At 46.6% G+C, this 18,381-nt stretch overlaps 1 protein-coding gene across 1 annotated transcript in view; it reads left to right on the forward strand.

Moving 5' to 3' along the window:
• ADAM9 (ADAM metallopeptidase domain 9) overlaps positions 1 to 18,381 on the forward strand; it is a 30,619-nt gene that overhangs the window by 3,087 nt on the left and 9,151 nt on the right. The window contains exons 2-14 of the mRNA XM_087762732.1: positions 6,800 to 6,897; positions 8,267 to 8,331; positions 9,437 to 9,515; positions 11,463 to 11,539; positions 12,293 to 12,482; positions 13,282 to 13,347; positions 13,790 to 13,861; positions 14,602 to 14,771; positions 16,040 to 16,121; positions 16,899 to 17,032; positions 17,247 to 17,418; positions 17,540 to 17,632; positions 17,867 to 18,062. Of these exons, the coding sequence (XP_087618858.1) occupies positions 6,800 to 6,897; positions 8,267 to 8,331; positions 9,437 to 9,515; positions 11,463 to 11,539; positions 12,293 to 12,482; positions 13,282 to 13,347; positions 13,790 to 13,861; positions 14,602 to 14,771; positions 16,040 to 16,121; positions 16,899 to 17,032; positions 17,247 to 17,418; positions 17,540 to 17,632; positions 17,867 to 18,062 (1,494 nt within the window). The remainder of the gene's footprint in view (positions 1 to 6,799; positions 6,898 to 8,266; positions 8,332 to 9,436; positions 9,516 to 11,462; positions 11,540 to 12,292; positions 12,483 to 13,281; positions 13,348 to 13,789; positions 13,862 to 14,601; positions 14,772 to 16,039; positions 16,122 to 16,898; positions 17,033 to 17,246; positions 17,419 to 17,539; positions 17,633 to 17,866; positions 18,063 to 18,381) is intronic.

Consider the following 18,381-nt stretch of genomic DNA (forward strand, 5'->3'; position numbering starts at 1 on the left):
ACCAGAGAAGAGGAGCGATAGTCCTTTTTGTGGAACAAGAGTCGCTTTTGTCTTGCAGACAGATTAGCGTGGCTTTAGAAAGGGCAGAAGGAACAGTAAGAGTCTAGACAGGAAACACTTACAGCATAGGTCAGGATTTCAGCAAGAGGGAGGTAAGAATTTTCTAGGAGACACTGCTATAGAAGAGCTCAATATCCTCATTAACGTCCAACGCCCCCAGTGAAATACGAAGAGAAATTACATTAACCGTTCTTGCCAGCTTTAACGTTAAACAAATATTCCAGGTGAGCAGTAAATCAAGTCGATGAATTTGCTTCTCCTGCCGTGATAGTTGGTCATCTTTTCCTACCTTCTAAAAAGGCACTGTGGCACAAGGAGACCCACTTGGTCTGAAGATTTAGAGCAAGGGAGGGAGGAGACGGAAAGAAAAGTCGCAAGGAGGAGTGCCTGTAGGAGAACAGCTGGCCAGATGTTCCCGGATGCTCTGGAGATGGAGCACCACCAAGGCACTCCTTAGCCTTTGAGGTATGGGAGGAACTCAAACTGCTGGCTTCATAGGAAATGTTCCTATTTTCAGCAGAAGATTTGTTAGCTTGGTGTTTTTTATAAATCTCTAAATATTTTTAAGTGGACTTGGATAATATTTACATAGTGAAAGTGAAGGAGATTTTTGCTGCCAGGAATCCAAAGAGTCAACCTTACTACAGCTGTCGTCTCAGCAGAAAGGTCAACTGCACCTAAAAATGCTTTTCCTCGTACGTAATCGATTGAAGAAATACACTGAAGTATCGGTGCTTACACGTCATTCTGGAAGGACATCTGTAAGCCAGTTCACAGAAGTTTCTCCTCAAACAGATACTGCTTGGCAAAGTCCTTTATGATTTTGAAAACGGGATACAGAGGATGCGTACCGAGTTTGCGGTTGATACCCTTCCGGTCAGATAGGATTCAGGCTCCTTAAAGAAAGGATTCTCCTGATCATGTGGACACGTGAGAGAAATGTTTGGCAGAAAGATGTGGCTTTGGAAGGACGGGTGCAAAGCGTTCTGCTGAGGTGGAAATGATTGCCTGCACAAGTACGAGAGGGTGAAAAATGGGGTGCAGGAGCCTGTCGGCAGGAAAGGAAAGGAGTGTTAGAGCAGGCGAAACGACAAGTGAACCGGCCGTGCTGTCTGTTATGGAAGAAGGATTAACCTGTGGAGGTGCATAACCACACAAAGCATGTGAACCTTGATACTTGTGGGGCCTCGCTGGACTGTTGTGTCCTGGTTTGGGTCCTTTTTCAGGACAGGTAGGGTCTGACTGGAGAGTAGAGCCGGTAGAGCCTAATACGAACGGTCAGAGATCAAAGAAATAGGCTCCACAAGGAAATGCTGGATATTGGCCTTTACTTGGTTGAAGGAAAGGAGAGGCGAGTGGGACAGCACGCTTTGAAAATCTAAAAATTTGCAGCAAGACAGAAGGGGAGTAAACTGTCCACCTCCTTTGGGGATTAGAGATACTACTTAAAGCACAGCGAGGGAAATCTGCTGGACGTCAGGGGTGCTTGTTGGAGATGCTCTGTGCGGAACCGATCCTACCCTGGAACCGGAGGACGGACTAGGTGGCTGTGTAAAGCTCTTGGCGCTTCTTCTCGTGAGCAGTCTGCTGCCCAAGTGTGGAATGACTGGTGCAGCTGACCTCATCTATTAATTGTAATCAATTATAACAATGGTTAATTTAATGGGTTTGTGTATTTAATGCTTTAGCGATGTGTTTCTTTTGACTCAGACATCTGCACAGCTAATAGAAGATTAAAACTCATTGCTGCTAACTGATGCTCTAGGTTTAATACGGTTTTGGTCAAGCCTTTACGTTTAGAGTAAAATGGCTAAAAGATGCCAGGGTGGATGCAGGCCCAGGTTAAATCCAAAGAGAGCCTTACTTCTGTGTGGTGCTCGGTTTTTTTCCTGGCTCCATAGGAAACTTTCCACTCTTACTCAGGGATTCAGTAAATTGAAGTAGGTGAATATAAGTAAATGGTCATAGTGGGCGTCCTCTCTCTGCGTTTCACGGATAGCTGAGAACAACTTTGGGTAGTATCAGAGGGACTTCAGTGTTTTCCTTGTTGTACAGAATGATGCCCTCTGGTATCACCTGTGACGCTGAAAGCGGTGGGGGAGCCGAAAGGGGCGGTCAGAGCAGAAGAGGAGCCCCGCAGCCGTTGCTGGCAGGCCCAGCGCCCTGCTGCACCCCGGGATGCTGCGGGTGGGACGGGCTTGAGCCTCGTCTCCGCGAATCCAGTCCCGCTCGGTGCGGGAAGGGCGGTGTTCTGCGCGTTCCTCGTGAGCGTCTGCCTGGAGCCTGAGCTGGTCACATGCTGATGAGCTTGTTTTTATGAAATGAGTTCGTTTTGTGGTGCAATCGGCTACAGTCTAAATTCTCCTCTTTCTTTTTTTTTTTTTATTTTTTTGCTTCCATCAAAAAGTATATCTTTGCCTTTCGTAGGCTTGGGAACGAGTTAGGGTAAAAGAAGGGTGGTAATTGGGGTGAGCCGTTTAGTGTGGGTGGACGTAGCTGTGTGCTGTATTTCTGTAACCGAGCCAACGATCTGCAGGCATGCCGAGGTCTCTGAAGACAGGAGATGCAGCTTGACTTTTGCCGAATATAGATCTTACCTGTCGGGGAGCGAGCAGCTTACCTCAGCGTCTGGAGAGCCGTAAGGGCTATGACACGTTTCCATGGCTTTCAAGCTCCCGCATGCTGTGGAACGTACACAGAATTCCTACTGTGGATTCGGGGCGGGGAGGGGCAGATGAGTCACGTTTTCCTAGTTGCCTCCGATGCTCGGTAATTAAAGGCAGTCTTTAATGAAACAAGATAAATATAATGGATGTAATTGCTTTTTTTTTTTTTTTTTTCTCCTTGGAAATACAATCTCAACTAGTGTTGCACGCCGGAGCGAACGAGAAGCAGCATGCTCTCAGGGGTGACGTGTAGCACAACTCGGACAGCCTTGGCCAGTGGCAGGAAGCACCCGAGTACAGGGAGCCCTGCAAGCTACTGAAAAATTTATTGCAAAGTGCTGAGCTCGAGAACCACACTTACTATATTGCAGTGAAGTTTCTCAAAAGAAGGTGGAGGAAAAGCTACAAAAAATAGCCTGTCTTAGGAAAACAGAATATAAATATCTTCAAACGTCTTATGTTGAAAACAACTGAGTATCTGGGTTTGGTTTTTGCTGTCACTTCTGCCTTTCCTTGATTGCTATGAATCACCTTTACTTTGTACTGAAAAGCATGGATGAATTCTCATGGATCGTGACCATCTTGACCGGAGGGTAGCATCTTAATACCGATGTGGTTGCAGGAACACACCCGGTAATGCCTTCACAGCAGGCTGGAACCTCGCGTTTGGCTTTACTGCTGCGATAGCTGCAAACTGCCTCGTCCTTGCAGAATTTCACCTTGTGCTAATTAGGTCGGCTGAGTACATTTTTCTTCCCTGGGTGAGATAAAGTCTGAATGCGTCGGTCACTAGCAGGAGCGCTGGGTGCTAGGTGGGACTTGAGGTGGCCAGTGTGTTATTGGATTAAGGACTTAGCTTTCAAGCTTTGTGTCTCTCAGAAGGAAGCAGCCTTTGCAGGAGGAAGATTTAGGGGCAGGGTTGTCTTTTGAATGTTCTAGTTTCTGCTTTGTTGCACTTGTCCCTTTCATTGGATTTTTGATTAACCAGTCTGGTGCCCTCTTTGAGGGTTGCTAGCGATGTGTGAAATGTTGCGTGGGGCAGTCAGCGTGGAAATGGGCTCTCTGTAAAGTGAGGGTCAGCGCAATGGAGATACCTGCCGTCAGGGGTGCTTCTGTTCTGGGGGTGCCGGTGAAGGGGTGTGCTGCGCTTTCAGCCGCTGCGGAGCGGTTTTGTCCCAGTGAGAATCCCACAAAACAAACTCTTGTCTCTTCTGCACGTCAGCAGGCTTGTTGTCAGTTTGATCTGTACTGAAAGGATGTTTTTGCCAGAAGAGGAAGGAGAACTGAAAGTTAAAGGGAAAACTATTTCCATCAAGTTCAAACTGTTAATGTGAAGGCTGCTTTTCTCTTTTTAGTTCCACTCGAAAGCAAGGTGGTGCCTTCCTACCCTTGTATTTTAGGTTGTTGTAATAGGAAGCACTCTGTTAATCCAGACGAACACGCCCTCCTCCTCTGATGAGCTTTGCCCACAACGAAGGGAAGAATAAGGCATTGTACCCGAAACCAGCTCCCGAACTGGTGGTAGTGGAGGGAGGGAAGGAGAGCAGAAAGCAGGGGGAGTATTCAGAGTATTCGGGGAGTTGAAAATTGCACTCCTTTAGTGCCCTTCCTCTAAGAGGAGGCCTCCCAGTTGCACTCTTCCCAGAAATCCCTCCCAGCTTTGCTAGCTTCGTACGATGATTCACTCCTTTGTCTTCTGCTTCCAAGCTGCTTTTGGGGAGGCATGCCGCTTTCCGAGCGCTGCGAAGATTAACCGTGCCCCGCTGTTTCTCTAGCGTGTGTCCTAAGAGAGTCTCCGAAACCGTGTCCAAGTGTCGCGGTGTCACATCCCCCACTGATAACGGTGCTCCTGGCCGGCCGTGGGGAAGTAGCAAGTGCAGAGCAGCGCCGTGCAAGAGCCTGGGGCCGGATACGAGTGAAACGCGTGGTTGGAAATGACAAATGTAGAGAAGTGATTTGCCGGAGTATGTACTTTTGGTGGTTCATCCCAGGGAAGGAAGCAGCCCTTCCCTCCCCTGTTTTCGGGCCGAGGAGGTATTGACACTGTACTTTCTGTAGCCTGTGAACATAAGGGCTATTTTCAGGAAGTTTATTTCTGCTTATTTTATACCTTTTTTCCAACAATCACTGTAACTAATGAAACTTCAGCTGCGGTACGCGTGCTATGTTATTTCTTGAGAAACAACACGGCTCTCCCTATGCTTGTGTGATAAAAATGCTGTATTACAAATAGGCGCACTGCAATGCATCTGCATCCTCCAAACAGATGGACAGACGTGCTGTAACCTGAGAGACGTTGAAAGCAATCGCACTGCTTTTGCTTCCTCTTTGGGGATATCGGTGGAAAGCGTGCAGAGAAGCGGACGTGCTTTTTCCCTCGGGCAGTCGCTCAACGGGGCGCCCGCTGGAAACGCTGACCCGAGGGGATGCTGGTGGCATGGAGGCTGTGCGGCAGCCTGCTGGGGATGGAAGAGAGGCTGCAAAAGCATCTGCGGGGGTCTGAACGCCACCGCAGCTTGGTGGTGCTGGCTTGGGGAGGCTTTCAGGGGGATCCCTGGCATTTAAAGCCTGTGGGGGGGCTCCAGCCCATTTCCCAAACGATGGAGCAGGCCTCCCATGGAGGAGGCCTCCAGCACCCAGCGCCTTCGCGCGACTCGCAAAGGCACGGGCGCCTTCGGAGTTGCAGTGTGAGTTTTGGTGCGCTCAAAGCGGCTGGTTTTTAAATGAATGCGGCATCTTGGTCCCACTCAGAGAGTTTTTGGAGGATCTCAGAAACCAAACACCCCCTCGCCGCCCCCCGGACGTGTGGCGATTACTTCTGGAGATAAACGGTGGCGAGGAGGATAACTTCCCTTCCCCCCTACCTTTGGGTCGGGAAGCTCAGGCTCCTCTGATGAGCTCACCGATTCCATTGCCATGAGCTAGTAGAACTGTTGCTCTTCATCCTGCCTGCGGTCCCGGGCGACAAACCTCCCTCTTCCCAGGGGAGCGGCTCCCGAGCCAGGCCCAGGCAGACTGTTGATGGGAAAAGTAAGTTACATGTGCAATTTATTATTGATTACACGGCCGATACAGAACAGTCGCTTGCCAAAACTGGTGCCTTATAAAGGAAACTTGGACGGTAGAGTTTTGTTTGGTGGTTGTTCAATCAGAGGATCTGGCTGATGTTGCATATGCAAATCGTTTATAAAATGATCTGCAAAAGGCCATTTTGTTGCATGCGTTTGCTTCACCTCGCTTGTTTTCCTAAGGTCCTCAGGAGCTCTCGAAGAACATAATGAGTAGTACTGCCCTCGCGTCAGGAGTTTGGCTGTGATGTGCAGGGCGAGGACGTAACGCTGGGCCCTGCTGGGCTGGCTTTGTGCCGCCGCGCCGTTAGAAGCACGGGAACTGCTGGAGCCCCTGGGAGCTCATCTAGAGAGGCTGCGTGGTCGAGCTGGTGCGGTCCTGCAGCACAGGGCGCCTGGTTTCCACGCTGTCTTTCTGGGTGTCCTTGAACAAGTTCTCTCCGTGCTGACCTGCTTTGTTAAATGCTCCGATTCCCGCTGATGAAAAGCGATGGTGTATGAGAAAGATACTTGTAGGACAGTAATTGGAATGCAAAGCTTTCAATTTAAAACCTTCTGGAAAATTTGGTGTCTTCTCTGCCGTTTGTGTGTTGTTTTCTCTGGCCTTTTACAAGGCAATCCAAGCGTGCTTTGCTGTGAGATTTGCTCTGTGCCCTCCTGCGTGCATCAGGGCCTCTGGCTTTTTCTATTTGGCTTACAGCTCTCCAAACGCACGTGGTGCCTTGGCAATGTGGTGCTATGTTGTTTCTTAAAAGCAGAGCTCGTAAGTATGCCATGAGAAACGCTGCCAGTCTGGCGGCAGAGGGATCTGCCCAGTGCAGCGCTGCAGGCCCGCACTGAGCAGCCCGGTTTCAGGGGCCTGTGATAAGTTGGAGACCTGAACTGGAATCACAGGCTGCCTCCTTCCTACGGAAGGGGCTTTTCCTGAAATAGCGTTTTCTTCCTCGTGCCTTACCCTGCTGATTGCTTTGTTTCTTTAGCCAGTGTTTCTGTTCTGCTTCCTAGGTTTCCAGGAGGTTTCTCTGTTGTCTTCCTATGAAGTTGTAATCCCGCAGAGGTTAGGAAGAGAACGGCGAGAGGCTTCCAATGTCTCCTCGGTACAGGTACTGGGCAGTCTTAAAAATGCCTCCAGTTTACTTCCTAATGAGGTCCACCCAAAACTGAGCTGAAATTCTCACAAAACACGCAGCAAACAAGTATCCATCCTTACGAAAGGTACTACATCTAGCATTGCCTTTAGCGGAGTTACGGCAAACACCTCCCTGCTCCAGAGGTTACAAGTTGCCGCAATGGATTTTTGATCTGGGTGTAAAAGTTGCATAATGAGAGTTGTTAAGCACTGGAATGAGTTGGTGGAATCATTATCCTGGGAGATGCTCAAAATCTGACTGGAGGAGGCCCTGAGCAGCCTGGGCTGAGACTCTCGCTGGCCCTGCTTTGAGCAGGGGGTCGGATTAGATGACCCGCAGCGGTACTTTCCAGCCTATATTATTCTGTAGCCACGTATCTAAAGACTGCATGCTTCAAAGTATTTGGATTAGACCAACTGTGTTTAATCAGAAATCTTATAAACGTTGGCAGAATTTAATATAAACAAAAATGCCTTGCAGTTTATTGCAGTCACTGACTAGTACTCCTGCTGTGATATTTAACGTAGTGGTCAGGCGATCCAGCTTATCCACTTCATATTTAAGGACCCTGGTTGCTGTGTGTAGCACTTGGCTAACGCAAGGCTGTGGAGGTACTGGCTCACTGTGAATGTTCAGTAATAAAACTGCATTGTCCTTTTCCAGCTGTAACTAAGAGCTTTTCTGTGGAAGTCTTAGAAACAAGGAATAAGAAAACCACAAAGCTATTTTGAAACAGCTTCCTTCATGTGACTTTTCCCCAGTTACACAGGAAGGGATGCCAGGTTCCGGAGGTAGGGACAATTATAAAATAGGTTTCAGGTTCACCCACGTGTGGTTATTCCTGGTCTGGTGCAACTAGCAAGATTTAAGAAGGAAAGTTTATTAGCTCAGTATCTGGCAATTTCAATGTGTGGACGTGGTGGTCATTTTGTCTGCTGGATGTCAGGGAACCAGAGCAAATCCCGAGCTTCTCCTTGCGAAGTCTTGCGGGCTCAGCGATGTCGTCTAGGAGCACAAGAAGCACCCGCTCCCCTCACCGGCGCTGGGGTACCCACAAGAAGCGTGATGGGAGAGGCAGCTCCTATCGACAAGAGTTCTGCCTCCCTCTAGGAGGTGGTTTAAATGCTGTTGGCATGAGCTGCGTCTCCAGCCCCTACAGCTGTGTCTAAAGAGGCTACCAACACAGACTAGTCCTGAGTCACGGAAGGTGACGGCAGTGATTTGAATGCTATAGTCGTAGGAGTCATGGAGCTCACAGAGACTCTTTTCTGCCAAACTTCTGTTGATTTCAAAGGATGTTTTATTCGTTAACGTGAGTAAAATGCCACTTTTTTATATTCAGGACAAGGTGTCGTATGCTATTGAGATAGAGGGAAAAGAATACACGATTCATCTAGAAAAGAACAAGTAAGTGATGCATTTCTTTAGATGATTAAATGCCATCTATTGTGTCCAACTAACAAGCTGGCAGGTACCATGCGAGTTCCGATTCTTGAGGTTCTTTGAGAAGCGCAGTTCCATGCTAGCTCTGCAAAATCTGCCGCGAAAGTGGATTCAGTCACACGGTCCTGGCTATCAGCCAGAAATTTTGTTGAACTCCGGCAACCCTGGTGATCCCCTTTCGGTGAAGGAAGCAGTAGTTTGCTCAAAGGGGATCTGGGGAATCGCTGAAATGACTCTCTCCATTCATATCTAAAAATAAACAAACTGAACTATATTTCAAGTAAATATTTTGGCTTTCATCTGGGTTTTGTTTATTGTTTCAGGGTTTTTTTCCTGTCTCAGTAGCACAAGAATACTAATAAATGAGGCAGCTGACTTTATATCCAAGGCCTTAATATCCATAACTTACAGACAATATAGATGTTGTCTGTCCTGAGTTTCATTTTTAAAGGGCTACTTGCAGCAACAGCAAGTTACTATTTGTCAGGCTATTGCTTCTTAAAACTGCCCTCATAATAGACAAAAGCGACAGAACTATTTAAATGTACAGGCCCCTGGGGATCTCTAGCTGCCGCTTGCCAAGCCCCTGACCCTCAGAAACATGGGAATTCAGCTACACTGCATCCAGGGATTTACCAGTATGGGTCAGCAGTCTTAATCGTGGGAGACTTTCCTAATGCGCTTCCTTCCAAAACCGGGGAAGGGAAGTCATAGGCAGCAGACTGAGTGCTGAGATTATTTTTTTTTTTTATAAATTTTTTTTATTCTGCATGAAAGCAAGCTTTCAGCACAATGTAATGGATTCTGATGCTTGTTTTACTTATCCGGGGTGAGGTGGTTGATTTGATTTCATTGACGGTTCCACCTTTCTGATATCTTGGATTTTGCTGTGGAAATGCACGGTTTCTTTGTTAATTTGGGGGGGGAGGTGTCCTTTTGAATGTTTCCTTATTTCCTTGCAATGTATGCATTTGTGACACTTCTGATTAGGATCATCTTAGTGCCCTGCTGTAGTGTCATAGTCATTCCATTACATTCCTCTTGTATTCCTTCTCCCCTTTCCTTACAGAGAACTGCTGCCCAAAGATTTCACAGTTTATACCTATAATAAGGAGGGGAAGTTGCAATCCGAATATCCAGATATCCAGGTAGGATTTCTTTCTTTTTATACCCTTACTGAAGGTGACTTGACCACTGAGCATCTACAGGATGAGGGAGTCACGTGTTACAAAGCGATAGTTGTATTTTTCGCTGGGCCACCTTCTAATCCCGTGCACGCGTTGCACTCTGCCTGGAGAGAAGCCTTGATTTTTGGATGAGGCTCTAGCCTGGAGCTTGTAATAGCCCTGGATTTTCTTACGTGGAGGTGATTGCTGTCTAATTAAAAGTTACTCTTCTCTAAAAAGGAAATGCACTTCTTAGCTGTCAGGTATCTCGTTATCTGAGAGTGGCGCTATCCTTGTCATGCGGCACAGTGCAGTATTGGTATCACTTCTGGACGCAGGCCTGCCTTCTCGTGGGGACCAGAACAGACGGGGCAGAACTGGGGTGGTCTGGTGGCGGAACGTATAGCTTTTGCTCTTACACACAACAGTCCTCCGGATCGGTCCACAAGTCAAAATGAATGGTGAGCTTGGTGACCCATCTTTTCAGTTGTGCGAGGCTGTCTCTTAGTGACTCCTAAGAATTTTTGAGGGTTGACGGGCTGTCCCTTAGTCCAGAAATTTGTAAACTGCTAGAAGGGATGGACAAGATCAAGTCTGGAGGACCTTTGAGAAGGATGTTATCTGCATAGCATTGGAGTTATTCCACTGAAAAAGCTGTTGCAGACCTCTGTTTCTGTACAAGCAGGCTGCCTGATAGGTTGCCTTTGAAAATTTAATTGCTTCTGTAGAGTAAGAGTGTAAACCAGCTCTTGTGATACAAAAAGCATGAGAGTATTTCTAACGGTTTCACTCTTCTTATGTATCAACGTTGTTCCTTTGAAAGGGAAGCGTTAGTCATAGATGATTCGTAGGATCTTGGTTTTGAAAATAGAGCACCTGAGTCAACTGAGTATTTGCTTCCTAGCTCAAAGGGATTGACTAAGAGGAAAAATGCTTTTTCTGCACGAGGTGGTGAAAGCCACAGTGGCCCTGAAGGATTAGCACATGCCTTCAGTGCTTTCTGCGTTCGTTGCTGAAACAACAGGCGGCATAATCTCTCTGACCCCTATAATAACATTCAAAAATGCACTTGCCAGAGAAAATGGAGTGTGTTTTCCCCATGCTACCTCCTCGTCTAGTTTCCAAAGTGTGTAAGAGGGCAAAATAGAAGTATTCTGTCTCATTAGAGCTGATGAGGGTGGTACTGTGCAACCGAAAAGCTGGCAGCACAGCGCCCGGTGGCGAGGATAGCCGGTGTTGGCCCTCTTCTTGCTGGAGAGAGGTTACGTCCAAGTCAAGCGTTCTGCAGGACTGTTTTCTAGAAGGCTGCATGGTGATTTGGCCCAAATCAGTAGGGAGGGGCTGGCCTCAAAATATTTGAGGCAGGGTGGAGGACAGAACTTAAGAGTAGGTCGGCTTATGGTCAAGTTAAGAAATCCGGTTGCTAGATCATGTTTCTGAGCCCTCTTTGCCTGGTATTTCTAACGGGTTGGCAGCGCCAGCTCTGAATCTGGCGTCAGGTAGAACGGTTGAGTGGGCGAGTGGGATTTTAAACTGAAATGCGTAAGGAACTGCTGGCCCCATCGAGTTGTGAAGAGCATCTGCTTTATAGGATAGGGAGGCAGGGATCCAGTTGGAGCGCTGCGCCCCTGGCGTCTTGATTAGCTTCGTATATATAGGTCCTTGTGGTACTAAGGCAGGTGAGGAAATGTTTAGATGTACGTTAGTGAAGGAAACGCTGTTGCATTGAGGTAGAGCTCGAGGCATGTTTGAGGCTATATACTGTAGGTAAACGGCACGTGGTAAATTGTAACTTAAAGCGTATTATGCTCTCAAGTTGTAACTACTGCCGGTCAGTGGCAGGCATAGCAATTACACGATCAGAGATCACACTGTGCGTGCAGATATGCGTGGAGTATGTGTGTAATGCGCCCTTGTTTTCCCGCGTAGGATCACTGCCATTATCAGGGATACGTGGAGGGGACCCTGGATTCTGTGGTTGCTGTCAGCACTTGCTCGGGGCTCAGGTAGCACAGCTCGTCTCTTGTCTCCCTGCTGTCACGTGAGTCTCGCGCTGGCTGAACCTGAAACAAAATCCTTGCTCTGTTTTTAACTACAGCTCAGCCAGACAGGGCTTCGTTGACCGGGGCTGAGCTGCAGTAGCGTATTCCTTTGTGCAGTCTTTCTGGGGTATCTTCTATTCCTGTAGTTAATAGATATTTGAAATACCATTAAGTTGCAATTTGTTATCAGAGTACAGTAAGCTGTTCGTTCTAGGACACAGATTTTGGCTTATTTTCTAATTTGGGCAGGTGGTCGCTACAAAGAACTGCACCTAGTGCAAAAAAGGAAAGTGGAACACCAGTCTGCAAATTTTACAAAATTGGCTGTAAAGCTTATGCACATCAAATGTGATTGGAAATTTTTTCTGCTTTGGGCTAATTTCTATATCTTTTGGGACTTTTGATTTCTTTTTTTTTTTTTTTTTTGCAGTGTCATGTCAGACACCAAAGTGGCAATAGTAATTGAACGAAAGCATTTCTGCTTAAGGCCATTGCAGACTCTTACAAAAATGTTTAATTCGCTGCATTTGCGAAGGCCCTATCCAGTGAAAGTCTGCTTTCAGGTTCGAAACGAAGCATGCTGTTTTGCAAGGACTGAGATATAGACTTGCCTTTAGTTATCAAAGAATAATTGCTTCTTTTTTTTTTTTTTACTGTAAAAATCTGGGTAACTATCCTCTGGGATGCAAGAATTTCTCACACACTACCATATTTTAGGGGTTTGGTGACAATAGGGAACATCACCTATGGAATTGAGCCCATGCATTCCTCTTCTGGCTCTAAACACATTTTATATCGATTGGATAATGTGAAGAAAGAGCCCACGATGTGTGGAGTAACCACCGAAGACCATGAAAGGGAACATGCAGAGGAAAATCACCATCCCAGTATGACTCAGCTACTGCGAGTAAGTACTCCACTGTTTCCTCTGCAGTCCCCTATAATGGGCTTTGTGAATGTTCAGCTAAGAATATGGAAGCAGCTTATCAGATTTCCTGGGGTTTAACACATGCCAAGAGGTTTCTGATTCAGAGGGCTTTCTACGCTGCTGAAGACCTCAGTTGCTTCAACAAAGCTGTCGCAGTCTCCTCCTGCTTCTGCAGCGGTGAGAGTCGAGTGGCTACTTAGGTTATTCGTGGGCAGAGCTTTTTGGGGCTTTTAAGGGCAGGAACGTTACCCTCATTGGAGAGGCTCATTAACAAAGTATTGCATCAGGAGCTAGGAGAATATTGTGCTGTTGATTCCATTCTCCTAACCGTCAGAATAACAGTTTGGTGTGAAGGTCCCCCTTGTTGTTTAAAGACTGGCTGTACAGGAACAAGATCACAGTAAAAGCAGGAGTATGAAAAACATTGTGTTTCACTTCAACGTTGCTGGCGTTTGCTCGTTAATATCTTTCCGCTCCTTTATAGAAGCGTATGCTGTCTTTCCAAAGAAACCTGTGTGAAAAGTAAAAAGGTCCCTTGCTTTTGAAACATGGGAAATCTTTGTGCAGCTCAGTTTTAGGGTAGAATACTTACAGAGAAATCGTCACTGCATTGGATTACGCTTCTTGGGTTTGGCTTGTTTTCGTCTTGGCACAGCGTGCTTTGGGTGTGTCTCTCAAACCACTAGTTGTATCAAGCGTAATGTGACAATGTCATGATTTTTTTTGTTTACACTTGAATTAATGAAATTGAAGTTGTCTAAAACTCTTCTTTCCGCAGAGAAAGAGAGCGGTCCTACATCAAACAAGATATGTAGAGCTGTTCATAGTCGTGGATAAAGAAAAGGTAGGGATTGTGTGTCGCTGTCCCTGCCTTCTACCCAGGAGATGGCTCGAAAAGCCCTCAGTCTTACTCCCAAATGGATCCTTGAAAGACACTGACACTTTAGCCAAGGTTATGCAAATATGCTAATCTAAAACTGAATAAACATCTTCTGTGCTATACTTTTCAGGAAAAGAGTAAACTGCCAGACATGGAGAGTTTCTATCAGCAAGGAATCTAATATTGTAAGGAAAACACGTGGCAAAAACTGCCTTTGCTGTTTTCTCTTGCATATCGAGCTGTTGAGCAATAGCAATGAAGATGCTGCTGTCTTGATTAGCATCTTCTTGACAGGAGATGGGGAGCCAGGCCACAATGTTTTTCATGTTGCTAGTCTTAAAACGTTTTGTTCCCTTTTCTGACTCTTGTCTTTATCTCTTTATGACTAAGTTTCTTTGTCTTGCAGTTTGAAGATTTTGGAAAGAGTGAAACAGAAGTAAGAGAACACATGGTGCAACTGGCAAACTTCCTCGACAGCGTAAGTTAAAGCTACGCTGAGCGTAAGTGGGAATGATGCTGCATGCAGCAGCCCTGCGGCTCTGTTCACTTGTGTAAACTTCCACCTTGGAGTCTGTTCTGTAACCGCTTTGGTGGTGAGAATGAAATAAAGGTTTTTATCCAGCCAGGAGCTAAACCTGTCCCCTCGGCCATCACGCTGATGACTGAAAGAACTCAAGTCGTGCCTGCGTGTTGTGCTGAAGGAGTGCCAGAGGAGCAGGGGCTGCAAAGCGATGGCAGCATTTATTGACAGTGGGCTTTGGTGAATGCATCACTATGAAAGCTTTTCCACCTCTAAATTCATCTGCAGTCATCATACCTGAGTATTTAGGGAACTCTTCCAGCTTGCGCTACGTACAGTGAGAGACAGGCCAGATTGTTGCAATTATTGCAACTCTGAAGTATTTGTCAAGGTTAGACAAAAAGCCTGTCTTTCAACTTGACTATTTCAGGCGTTGCTTTTTGTCAGGATTGAGACTCCTGTTTTGTTTCTGTTTTGGATTTTCTCATTGTTCCTGTAGCTAATGAAAGTCTGAATCACAGGGAAAACGTATTCTGGTGATTTGAATTGTGTACTAAATTTTAAAAAAAAAAAAAAAAAAAAAAAAAATCCCCAACCAAACAGAAGAAGTAGGTTCTTGCAATAAGATACATAACGCCAGGCCACTTGTTCTTCTCTGAAGGTCTTCAGAAATATTTCTCCCTTTTTTTCCTCCCCAGATGTACATCATGTTGAACATCCGCATTGTGCTGGTTGGTCTGGAGATTTGGAAGTATGAAAACATAATTAGCACGGACGGAGGTGCTGGTGATGTGCTGGCAAATTTTGTACAGTGGCGAGAGAAGAATCTCGTTTTGCGCCGGAGACACGACAGTGCCCAGTTTGTTCTGTGAGTTGCAGTTCCCTCCCCCTGACTCTTAAGAAGCTTATTCTTTTCCTGTCTGCACAGCCATGCTCGGGTATCAAAAGTAGCCATTGTATTTCAGCAGAGAACCCAGTGCAATCTGCTGTGTTTTATGTACTTGTGAAACCATTCCAAGTCAACTTAAACATTTTTAAGAAGGTTTCTGTGGTCCTTGAATTCAGTGTCCTCTCTGACAGGTATATTGCTAAATAACCATTTTTTTTTCCTGTCCTGCAACGTTTTATGTTGTATTGTATAAAGCTTCCATTCAGATAATCCTGTGTCAGGTTGTACACCGGTTAGGCTTGTAATCTAGGGCTTTTTCCACTTGAAAATGAGCATAAACCTGGTGCAGAGCGTTGCATTTTAATGGAGTGAAAGTTGTTTCTGCAGCTGGTATGCAGAAGCTAGCTACATGGTTTGAGCTTTGGCACGTGACGTTAATCCGTCCGTCTCTACTGCCTTAAACTAGCACAGAGCTTCCTGCGCTGTCGTCTCTGCCCCGCTTCCAGGACGTGTGCCCCTGTGCACTTCCCGCTCCCGCAGATAGCGCGGTCCTTAGGAAGTCACTGCCCAAAGTACGAGAAAGGGCAGCGGGGAGAGCGCTGCTTCGCACGGGGCCGCAGCCCAGCCTGCCCTTGTGCGAAGCAGAAGCTCCCTTTCCCGCAGGAGCTGGGAGCCCCTGCTCCTCCGAGGCAGAACAACACCGTTCAGGCCATGAGGGTGAAATGGCTGAAGAAATATTAATTTTAAAAATTCTTTTATGTGAAGTAAAATGTGGTGCATTGTGCTGTTGCACTTAAGCTTTAAGAACTGTGTAGAAACAAAATAAGGCGGTAATGAAAAGGAAGTTGACAAGGAAAGAAATCTATGGAGTTTGGCAATAGTAGAAAGGCCGCTAACAGCCAATTAAAACAAATGATTATAAGGGTGGACCACTTAGCTCTTTATATTTAGAGGGAAGATGTGGAAGAGGATAGCTTCCTCTGCAAACTCTTGTCTTAATTTAAAAGAATAAAAGCACCACGAACAGAAAGGTAAAGCTGAACCGGTACATTCATACCCACAGTCAATAGTAGCGCCCCTAGCAGTGCTCCTTTGTTGGTGTTGCAAAGCTGGAAAAGCAGTATTTTTGTGCCCCACAAGCAGAAGTGAGGTGTTGAGTGGCTGTGCGGATGGGCTGTACTGTTGGCAGCATCGTGTGTCTGTACAGTCGGGGTGACTGCCTTGCCTTTTTCTCCCCGTGACTGCAGGAAGAAGGGGTTTGGTGGCACAGCTGGAATGGCCTACGTCGGAACAGTGTGCTCCAAGAGCCACGCAGGAGGCATTAATGTGGTGAGATGTCTTTAGTGATACCCTGATGTGATCAAGATAAGAGTTTTGCACTTCAGAAGTCTTCCTGGAAGCGCACCATCTTTAATAACAAGCTGAAGTGGCTTAGTGGGGGCTTTTATGTGGTCCCCAACCGTTTCTGGTGCTTCCATGATATCTGGATCACAACTTCTCTGTAGTTTTCCGCATCCTCTGCTCAGCCTTCCCTCTTCCTCAGTGCACAGCACTCATGAAAAAGGGACAGGATTTCTTGCTGCCATTTTAAGCGCCCCTGCCTTAGAAGTATGTGGGAGCTGTGGGTGTTCTCAGATCTGTCCTGTGGTGTCTGCTCGACCTCCACGGTCGTGAACTCCTAGAGCAGTGCCGGTTGACTGCCCTCTTTATGTGAAATTGCAGAGCATTAATGAACTGAATTGCTGATCTCAGATAACTGTCAATCCCAGCAATCTTGTTTTCTTGGAGTAGTGACAGGAGTACTGGAATTGGAGTTTGCATATGTAAGGAGATTTGGGCTGGTGTGGAGAACTCTAGTGTTTGTGCTAATGTTGCAGCTGCCCTGGAAAGTAGAGGTTGTTAGGTAGTGTCCCAGATATGTTTGTTTAAGTGCTCTTACTACTTAAGCTAATGGCATGCACTTGGTTGGAAAGCAGGCGCAGCTGGTCTGAGAATCCTGTTAATGTAGAGACAGAAGGACAGAAGTGTCTTTTTGGCACACAAGTAAACACTGACTTTCTCAATAGAAGCTGTCTGCTAATTTTCTTCTGTTTTGCTCTTGCGCAGTTTGGGAGAATCAGTATACAGATGTTTGCATCAATTATGGCTCATGAACTGGGACATAACCTGGGGATGAACCATGACGATGAACGTGTCTGTCACTGCGGAGCAAGCAGTTGCATTATGAGCTCTGGAGCATCGTAAGTAACTGACAAAAGGGAAGGCGTTTTCCGAAGGTCAACACTCCCCACCCATGCGCTTAGTTTTTGCAGGCTGCTTTCATCTCCAAAGTACTCTTGCAAAGAGTCGTGTCATGCTTGCAGCTCACGGGGAAAGCAAACGTTAGCCTTGTTCTGCAAACTGAGGGAATGCTTGTGGGTTGACTTAAAGATAAGCTCATGTTCTCTCTTGCAGGGGATCGAGGAACTTCAGCAGCTGCAGCGCAGAAGACTTTGAGAAGCTAACTCTCAACAAAGGTGGAAGCTGCCTGCTCAACGTTCCCAGGCCTGATGAAACCTATAGCGTCCCGTACTGTGGGAACAAGCTGGTAGATGCCGGGGAGGAGTGTGACTGTGGTTCACCAAAGGTTAGTAGCTCGTGTGTTTTACAAGTGCTGCCAGGGTAGCCTTGCGCGCCCCTCGCGAGAGAGGGGACTGTGCGCGGCGGAGGGTGCGATTCCTTGATGCTGACAGCACTTCTGTTCTCAGGAATGTGAAAGTGATCCTTGCTGCGAGCCAGGTACTTGCAGGCTCCGATCTGGTGCTGAATGTGCTTATGGTGACTGCTGTAAAAACTGCCGGGTAAGAGACTCAAATGTAGCATTTGGAATTGTTCTTCGGTGGCTGAGAAAAGCAGAGCGTTGGCCTAGCCAGCGCATCTGTGAGATGGAATTGCCATGTGTACGCAGCACCCACCGAGGGCTTCAGATCAGTGCCCTTTTTTTGGGTGCATATTGTGGGTCGGGTGCAGTGGTCATCTCTGCTGTAAGGTTTCTATTTTCTGATGCAGTTTCCCCCTCCTCTCTCTCTCTTTAGCTCCTTCCTCGAGGAACCGAGTGTCGAGCAAGTAACAACGAGTGTGACCTTCCAGAGTACTGCAATGGCACGTCCCAGTTCTGCCAGCCGGACTTCACCGTTCAGAACGGTCACCCGTGCCACAACGAGGAAGCCTACTGTTACAATGGCGTTTGCCAGTACTACGATGCACAGTGTCAGGATATCTTTGGCCCAAGTAAGGAAGAGCAGTGTGTTACGGTTTTTCTAGGAGATGTAGCTAAAAGAATACACTAAGTTTATTTAAAATATATTTACTTGTGTTCCTGTAACAAAGACCAGCTGGCTTTGGCAAAGGATTTGAAATTGCGGTATTTATCGCTTAGCCTTCACACATTCTTCCTTTGTTACGTTTAATGCTGTGCTGATGATTCAAGTAGTAATTTTCTTGCACTGATCATTCCTGTTACGGTGGGGCTCCTGGGGTATAGGGCTGTAAAGAAGCCATGAAGAAATATCAAATGGTATAATTGACTCAATGTTCAGTGACTATTTTT

The sequence above is a fragment of the Nipponia nippon genome, unplaced genomic scaffold (genome assembly GCF_047370975.1).
Source record: "Nipponia nippon isolate SJK-2023a ecotype South Korea unplaced genomic scaffold, ASM4737097v1 scaffold_27, whole genome shotgun sequence".
In the NCBI taxonomy this organism is placed as follows: domain Eukaryota; kingdom Metazoa; phylum Chordata; class Aves; order Pelecaniformes; family Threskiornithidae; genus Nipponia; species Nipponia nippon.